This window comes from Telopea speciosissima, chromosome 3 (genome assembly GCF_018873765.1).
Source record: "Telopea speciosissima isolate NSW1024214 ecotype Mountain lineage chromosome 3, Tspe_v1, whole genome shotgun sequence".
Taxonomy (NCBI): domain Eukaryota; kingdom Viridiplantae; phylum Streptophyta; class Magnoliopsida; order Proteales; family Proteaceae; genus Telopea; species Telopea speciosissima.
Window position 1 is genome coordinate 16281134 of NC_057918.1, and position 9515 is coordinate 16290648.

Here is a 9515-nt window from a genome sequence, read left to right on the forward strand (position 1 = left end):
AAGCTCATGCTGGTAATTACTACGTAGCCGGATTCGTACGCAAGTGGTCCCTCGCGTTACCAAGAAAGAACAGGTCAGTCAGGGATTACAGTTGTTTTCGCGGTAAAGGAACGAGCCGTTAATTTATAGAATTTTTGGCCTTTTCTTTGTTAATTGGACATTAACGACTAATACTAAAACCATGTTTTAACTTTACTCGTCTTTCAACAAATTTGGTGACTCAGTTTTATCAAACACGGTCAAAACGAATCATATTTTTTTATTTTTTATTATAATAAATATGTATAAATTATAAAAATATATATATTAAAAAAAAACCACAAAAAAATTTCAAAAAAATCAAACTTCAATGCATTTTTTAATTTATACCATTGAAGATATGAAGGGAGTCAAAGGATTTGAAGGTTTCTTACTCTTTTATGAGTTTACTATTTTATTCAATTCAATTTTATATATGAATTAATTTTATGATATTATTAAAAACAATTAAATTCATCGAGTTTGTCAAAACCCAGGTAAAAAACCTCAAGCTAATCGCCATTCGCCATAATCAAAACCTGATTATCCAACTATAAAGATGGTTTTTCGTTTTTCCAGTCTTGTTAGAATTTTCTTATTGGGAAATTTTATAGTTATTGTTTTGAACAGTTGGCAAATGCTTTCCCACAACATGACAAGCTCTAGCAGAATCTCTTTAGTCCTTGACAAATGACAACCCTTGGAGAATCTCTCTCCTCCGTCCGTTCTTGGTGAAAACAAACGACACCCTTCCATTGGTCCATGGAAAACATTTTATCGAGAAATCTCCTCCTTTAAAAAAGATATGGCGTCGTATGTGTCGACGTTTCCTATCTGGTAGCTGAACCTATACGGACAGGCGAGATCCAATCAGCATCCCCTATTGGTTTAATGGGGGCAAAGAGGTCATTTTATGGAGAAGGATAGAGAGAGAGAGGACACGACTTAAACATTTCTCAAGAGATTAAAGCAATAACCCCATGAGTAGATTATATGGAGTGACCTGCATTCATTCTGTGTGTCTACATTACCAGGCCCCCTTGTTGCAAGAGCATTAAAGCTTAAGTAAACATGCAAGAACTGAGAAGGTCACTTTGTCACCCTCAAAACAAACTTTTTCAAGTCTAAAAAGAGAACTTGTGTGATATTTAAGTCACTTAAAACAAATACCCTACAGTATGATTTTAAGCCATATCGCATTTGTGATGAACTAAAATATGAAGTAACAGAGTTTTAATACCTCCCTGCCCTTTCCTCCATCCAAAAACCTAGAGGGCCATTAAAAACAAGGTTCTTATTGCTCAAGGTCTGCTACCAGGAACAAAGAAACTGATGAGACATTTGGTTATTACACTTGATGAATAGCTTAGCAGCAAAATGCATATTATTTTGGCTTTAGGGTAGAATCTCCCTTCATTCTAGATCATGGCATCTTAGCATATTCAAACAGAAGGGCGAAAAAAGTAACATGAATTCTTGCATCTCCTAGTTGGGATAATAGTTTTCAACTTCAACATCACTTTTGGAGGAAAGCAACCAAGGCAGAGATTGAAAGACCACAAATTCAAATTACTACTGTACAAAGACGTTCAGCCTGCCGCAGAAAGAGAAAAATGCTCCCCCCCCCCCCCCAAACCCAAAAAAGAGGCAAAACCCACAAATACTTGCTTTCCATGTCAAATGGTGTACACAAAAACCAGCACATAGTAATGCTGCTGGAGCCCAGATGAAGACGAGAAGGTTGGCAAGGAAGACCCATATCTCCATACCAATCTTTCCTACAGAACAAAAGGTTTGATACCAAAAATCAGTATAAGCCATATATAGGTGTACAGATAAAACTGCTAAAACCAAAACCAGTAAATGTTTTAGAAAAGCCTAGTAGATCATTTGACCATAACATAATCATAATAATCAGTTCAACCAGAGAAGAGTGCCCATTTGGCATTACAAATTGATACACAAGTAAAGTGGGTTGGGATCCAGTCATGCAACAGCCAGAAAGGCTTCCAGCTGCACGGAGGGGTCCATTACATGGCAATGTAAGTTGGCCTCTAGTTTTATACACGTGTTGTCCACATATAATCTACTCATGGGGTTATTTTCAGCCAGTCTGACATTGCCACATGTCAGCTGAATGCTTTGAAAATCGTTTGAAAAAGTCACTTTTGTTTGAAGAACAAGAAAAATTGAAAAAACTGCATACATAGTTGGTCACATGGTTGAGATAAACCACCAAATTTGACATGTGAACTAGGGGCCAACTGTCAGAATACTAGAAGCCCTTGAGGCCAGCAGCTAGAAGCCCTTGAGGCTGCATGACAAATGGTATCTCTTTTTCCATTTGATAAATTTAAAACCTGCAATGGACTTACTTTTGTTCTTCAAAATGGACTTATTGCAACCTTACGAGCTTCACAGGAGTGGCGCAACTGTATCTAGATTCGTTTTCTTGAACCATCCATTAGGATATGAAGGATGTGAAGCTTCCAGATGAAGATGCCAAACCATGATTCTTGAACAGTCCTCTCCTAAGCCTTCCATTTGGCTTTCATCCTCCACTACTTGTTCAATGAACATGCTCTCCTGCAAATATCAATCTGCATAAGCATGAAAGTAACATCTACTTGTAGATTAACATTAATGAGAGAGAACAGACTAACTTTTACTTCTTCCTTGACTGTGTCAAGCTGCCTAATGGGTTCAAACATGGGCCGGTGCCATCTCTTTGGATCCCAAATTATGGTCCCATTGAAGGCAAACCCTGATATGTAAGAATGGAATCTCCTGTTTCTTCTTTCAGTGTGCCATCCAATAACTTGGCTGTCATTACAGACAGGACCCTCTAATCTTGCTTTACTTCTGCTTGCGGTTAATAAGGCAACTGGCCATGTACCAAAACGCCTGCAACTCAATTACAAAAATTGGTGGTCATGGGAATGAGATGTTAATTTTTGGTCATGGGAATGAGATGTAGAGATCTGCATGGCGACATTGGACTACACAAAAGAAATAGATATATGGAGGTAGAAAAACTGTAAAAGAGCAAGATGATAATCTCTTGGCTTAATATTATGGACCCTAATATGGGAAAGACAGGACCATAGCAAATTCCTTATTGTGCTTGGAACTTCAATCATCTTTTTTTTTTCTTTCTTTTGTGGGAGGGGGGGGGGGAGGGGGATGGATAAAAGCAAGGGAGTATTAACTATAATGTGTGAATGAATAGAAGAGATATGGATTCACCATCTCTGAGTCTGAAAGAAAGAAAGATCCAATCAGATTATTATTAGATCTTCTGTAGCAGTTCAAAACAGTGCAACAGATCACAAGGCTATGATCACCTAACCTAAGATATTTTTGGCATAAAAAAACCTCCACAAAGGTCAGGGCTATTTAATCTGGCGCAAGGATCCTGAATTGCCCCTATTCACATGATATGTGACCCAGAGTTATACCCAAGCTTTTCTCCAGAAAAAATGAGCAATAGGTCAAACATCAACTACTAGTGAAAAGGCTAGGTTATACCTTAGCTTTTTCCTTTTAAAATATGTGTGGTCACATAAACAGGAATACATGATGATGAGTAACCAAAAAACTACTCTTTTCCTTTATAATTGTACCAGTTCTTCTTCTGTCTCGTGATGGTATATTAACATTTTCCAGACATGAACAATTTAAGATTTGCACCAAGTCACATTTTGAAATTATTTAATTTCTCAGAGAACCTTGATCGACTCCTAGTATGTATGTTTATCACAATATCAGTTCATATCTATGCTAAGAAACTCTAAACATATGCTTGCAGATATAATAACTCCAATAAGATGCCCTAGTAATTGGAAGATACACAAGCTGATTTTAAGATACAATGCTGAGAGTTTTGATACCCGTCTTCCATTTGACCAAAACTATGAAAAAGCAAAATTCCATATTCCAATTAAAACTGAAAATAGCATTGTTTTGCTTTCAACTGTAATGTAAGGTTTGAAGGTTTTCAGTCTAATTGGTAATATACGTAAGCATGCATAGCATAACAATATGTACATATATTTGTGCGTATGTATGCCAAAAAGTATGTACATATGTACTCCATTGTTATTAATACATTGTAAGAATCAACACACATCCATCATATAGCAACAAGTCTCCAGTATCTACTATCAAATGTGTCAATGGTAACATCCAGAAACAACAATGGAAAAAACAAAAATCAATAAAAATATTGCAGGCATGCCACAGAATCGGATCCATAAATATTAAGTACCTGATCTCCCTCATTTGCTCAAAAAGATTGATGGAATACACGTTATCATCATCTGCAAAGTACACGATTCCATCAAGACGATGTGTTTGAATGTGAGACAATGCCACATTTCTTTGGTGAACACGTCTATCTCTTACACTGGTTAGGTTCTTGTAGCACGCAAGATGTCTGTACATAACACCTGTTCTCCGCAAAATGTCAGCTGTTTCAGCAGATTGGGAGAACATCTCCACGACTATCCAGAGTAGAGGAGAAGGGACCAGTCTTAATGTCTGAGCTAGACGATTCAAATAATAGGCTTGAAATGGCCGAGTATAAGTTGGTGTCACAATTATCAAAAGCTTCCTGGGCGTAAGATCTGAATCTTGAACAGGCAACTGGGTAACAGGGTTATCATTAGAAATTCCAAGCAGCAGTTCCTGTTTCACTGACCTAGTTTCTAAACTGCCATCGTCCTCAGCCAAAGGACCCTTCTTTGAGGTACCATCATATTGGTGTGCATTTCCCTCTGGAGAGAGGACTTCAAAGGAGAAGGCTTGGTGCTTGAACCCATGATTCATGGAAACATTCATGGAGATTGATGGGGTCAAACCAATGAAAATTCCTACCAAAAAGCAAATAAGAAAATGAAAGAAAGCTCTCCTCCAGAGTTGTCCCCTTGATTTTGACCTCTCCAAGGGCCGAGATCTCCGAGTGATAAGACCAATAAGAGCAGCTTGAAGTCTAAACAAAACTGAATGTGAATCCATTGAACCAGACAGGGAGGATAAAGATCCTCCCAAAGGTGGGTAGTCCTGATTGCAGGAGGAGGACTTGGACAAGGGAGAAGAGACCGAATACACCTCCCCATTGTGCATAGCCCCAGCTCGTGGCACTGGAGACAAAGTTCTTCTAATTGAAGCCATTAAAATGAACAAAAATACGCTCTGCTATGTCTAGAACAAAGATTGCAATTCCTTTCCAAAGCAATCAAACAATAAAACTATAGGCAATGTATCCAAATTGAAGACAAATTTGTTCTGCTTTCCAGTTGAATGCCAGACAACCTCCAATTTGTTCCCATGGGGATATCAGCTTAAAACATGCAGAGGTCAAAACATGTTATATCACAAGATCTACAATAGGAAGGCGCCAAAAATATATTAAACTGGCCTCATTCATGTCCCTCTCTTGATCTATTTAATGGCTTGAGCTGTGTTTGGTATCTTCTCATGGAATACCTCGAATACTTCCATAGATAGGAGCTTCATTACCAACTTGCCATTATGGGTTAGCTGATGTAGGAGTTTGGAACCGTACTACCAAGTCAATGGCACCATTAAAACACACCCAAACGGAATGGAACCTTGACCAACGGTGTCTGGACGCAGAATGTAATTTCCCAAACTCAGTATCTTGTCCTCTCGAAGGAAAAGGAACAGAGTTTTCCCCTTATGGAGACCAAGTATTCTTCCGCATTAAATAGGAACAGCAACAAATGACACTTTATCCGACCCACCATTTGAAACACCCTTTTCTGTACTCTTTCTCGACAATATTCAGAATCACTCCAAACCCACCAAACCCAGATCAGGAAATAACTATCCCTTTCAACACTAGCTTTCAGCGAAGATTTCCTGATACACAGAAAACAAATAAAGAGGCTTAAACTTGAGCAGGAAGAACCCAACTAAAAAACACGTTATCCTAATCTGAAAATGCAGTTATATCAAATCCCAAAGGCCCTACAAGAAAGTACAGAAGGAAAGAACAGAAGTTCAAACTATGAACAAAACAAGATCTAGACCTGGAAGGACACAAATTTCCAGTTGAGTTGAAGTGGGAAAGCACCTTACCAAGGAATAAGTGATGGATGTCGTTCTTTTAAACAACCTTCAGCTGAAGAATGAACAATACTCCTTCCATCGGTCAGCCATTACATAAGATTTTTCGAGATTGTCGATCAGCAGGTAAAAATGCCTTCTATTTATGGGCCACGGAGAACGAAATCATTGAAATTAAAAGGTTTAGCAATGAATGTTGAGGATGGAACAGCCAGACAAAGACGAAGGGAGAGTGTTCGTGCAAGCTGGAGGAAAACGACGGTGAGCTTGAGGGGGGTTTGGGTAAAAGAGAAGAAAGAATAACGTATTTGACATTATCATCTAAGCTGAATTAGTCCAAAAAAGACAAATTAAACACATCATAAACTTGTCGGGTTTTACAATGTGACTGTGACCATTGACCAAACACTTGCAGGGGAATTTTTTATGTATGCGTGAAAAATTGGGTTAAATTTCTGTTGAGAGATGTATGAAAACAAATATGAACTCCAGGTCCTAAAGGCAACCTAAAATCTGAAGTTCTGAACCATTCACCTTCTTGCCTCACTATTCATTGGTGATTCTGATGCATTTTCCAACCCAGAACAACTTGACCCTAATAGGAAAAAAAATTAAAGGATTAAAAAAAAAAAACGATATCTGGATTCTGGACTTGAGAGGATCTTACAGGAAAGCTCTCTTTCTCTGTTCTTGTGGGCAAAATGCTTAATTACAGATACAGAATCACCAAACACAGCTCAACCCTATAAAGAAATAAACAGAAACAACATTAATAAATGTGATTACAGAGTGTTCTCCAATTAAGTATGATTAATATAGTAGCATGACAAAATTAAGGAAGATTAATTTCATTGTGGACTTGTGGGGATGTGGTCACTGCCTCTTGCTTTCCGCGTATTGGAATCCGTGGGTGCATGTGCATGTGGATGCGAAAGACTGAAGGGGAAGTACTTAATAGCAAAGGTGAGTAGCTCTTTCTTGGTTTTGTTGAACCCAAAAGGAATATTTATGATAATGAACAATAGGGTGTTTTTTTTTTTGTAACATGAACAATAGGATGTGAGACTTAATGATAAATCTGAAGTTCAAACACAAGGTCCTATCATTGGTGGATAAATAATTATTTCTCATTTATAGGTGAAGGAAAACTAGATCTTATATATTTTTCTAAGGAACATTAATAGATATTCTTATAAATTTATTATAGAATAGTAAGAATTTACTTGAAATTTTTCTTTTTGCATGAATTAACTTGAAAATAAATGGAGCTCAAAATAATGTGTATGTATAGTTTTTTTTCCAATTGTGAGTTATTGTTTATATTATTGCTTTAGTCCATAGGTTAAGTATTTGAGAATAAATGAATTTCTGATACTTTGGATTTTAACTAACCACTATTTAACTCTTTGGTATGGATTAATTGAAGGGATTGTCACTTGTTATAGTTTGGGGAAATGATGATACACGCAAATTTATTAAAAAAGAGATTTTCTTATTGACAGTTTGACACCCCCCTAAACTGTCAATAAATTTTTATCCTACATTTTTAGTTCCTTGGTTTATTCTAAAAAATTATTTAAAAAAGTACTTAATGCAAGGGGGAAAGGATGTTTGATTGCAACATCATATTATGATAAATTAAATACTCTTTTATCTTTAAAGGTAGCATTATAAGTTCATGTTCTTACTTTTTTTTTTTCATGTAAAAAAACAATATATATTTATATTTTTTTTGCTAAGGAGGGTGTTCAACCTTTGGTCTAACTAATCTTCGGACACTCGAATATGCCCTTACACATGTGCACTAGGTCAACACCGGATCCTATGAGATTCATAAAAAATGTGGAACTAGCCCCTAAGGGGTAAAGGACTAGAGGGACTCAAACTCAGGACACAAGTCAATTTAGGCATGCTCTCTTGCCAACTGTGCTACACCCTTGGGGTTCCAAGAAATCAATATACATTTACACAAGGAACAATTTTGTGTTCACGAAATACTATTGTTATAATGATATGTTACTTTTCCCAATATCACACGACACCTATTATACCACATAAAAATATGATGTGTCTATTCCAACCGTTAATTAAAAAGAACATGTTCTAGATTAATCATGTGTCAATTTCAGAGTTTGATTCAATCAAGTACCCTTCATGTATTAGGATGTATTTCGTGAATGTTATTCTACTCGTTATTGTTAACCTCCCAATTTTGAATAAGAATAGATGGTTTAGATTGGGGGAAAAAAAATCGATAGCTCAATTTTTGTCATGTGACTATCAAACACTTGTGACATCAATAATTACCCTTTTCCCCCTAAAATTTGCATTGGTCTTTGCATGTTGTCGACTTGTAGTTGAATGTGTTTGTGATATGAAAATGGCATTGTGAGTAGGAGTTGCTACAATGTTTGATTGGTATGTCAATAGAGTTTGAATCCTTTAGAAGGTGCATTCTAGGGATATCTCCGCATGTCAAAAGTGAAGACAAAAGTGTCATGGTTGCGTTATTCCTATGATTTATGAAGCCTTTGTTATTTGTGGCATAAATTTTTTTTTGTTATTTGTGACAAAAATGGTAGCTTAGTCCATAAAACTAACAAAAAAGGATAAAGAATAACTCACAAAAAATTGGAGCTTCAAAGTACCTCCATTGTTTAAAAAAAAAAAAGGGAAAAGATTGCTACATTGCCCTTGTACAGATTCCTTTATATCTTTTTCACATAAAAAAATAGTGGGATCCACACTGACAGTATCTTTCCTATATATTTTGAATAAGTGAGTTCCACGTGGTCCCCTCATTGATGATATCATTTTTTAATCCCTCATTGATAATATCATTTTTTAAACCCTCATTGTTGCAACATGCAGATTCCTTCTTACGTTGTCTTTGTAGGAAAGCCTCCCCCATTTAAAAAATGTTTAAAAGTTTGAGGTGAAAGTTTTTTTTCACCCTAGGTGAAGAGTAACCATTGATGTATCATTATTCCATTTGCCCCTACTATACGAAATTTCAAATGCCTTTGATACTACTCGGGGAGATCTATCTAACCACAAAAACCCAAGAATTAAGAGATTCTCTCTTCAACACGAGTGAAAAATAAAAAACAATGTCTATAAAATTGATCCAAGCTTTAATATGCAATCCAATTAGAAAAAGAGTTGGCCACAGAATCAATAAAAAGAAGACTGTTGGACGTGCTCTACTCACTTGTAGGCACTTTAGTAATGGCTCTTTTAATTTTTTAAAAGGTACTTATCAGAGAGGAGGTCAAACAATACAGAGCTTTTAAGCTATTCTGGGCAAACAATGAAACTTGAGACAAGAGAACACCTTAGCCCAAACTTGGCAATAGAATGAGCTACTGTATTTGTTGTTTGATAAAATATGCCTAAAGGAAGCAAAA

At 36.5% G+C, this 9515-nt stretch overlaps 1 protein-coding gene across 2 annotated transcripts; it reads right to left on the reverse strand.

The window, feature by feature from the left end:
* Positions 1 to 1727: 1727 nt before the first annotated feature.
* LOC122654494 (probable beta-1,4-xylosyltransferase IRX9H) lies at positions 1728 to 5634 on the reverse strand. 2 transcript variants are annotated; one of them, XM_043848610.1, is made up of 4 exons: positions 4286 to 5634; positions 2682 to 2922; positions 2394 to 2604; positions 1728 to 1796 (listed from the first exon to the last, which is right to left on the reverse strand). In XM_043848610.1, the coding sequence occupies exons 1-3, from the start codon at positions 5188 to 5190 to the stop codon at positions 2434 to 2436; spliced, it is 1317 nt and encodes a 438-aa protein (XP_043704545.1). In that variant the 5' UTR covers positions 5191 to 5634; the 3' UTR covers positions 1728 to 1796; positions 2394 to 2433. The 2 variants fall into 2 exon arrangements, with proteins under 2 accessions (XP_043704545.1, XP_043704544.1); XM_043848609.1 differs by lacking the exon at positions 1728 to 1796 and having other exon boundaries at positions 2311 to 2604.
* Positions 5635 to 9515: the final 3881 nt, after the last annotated feature.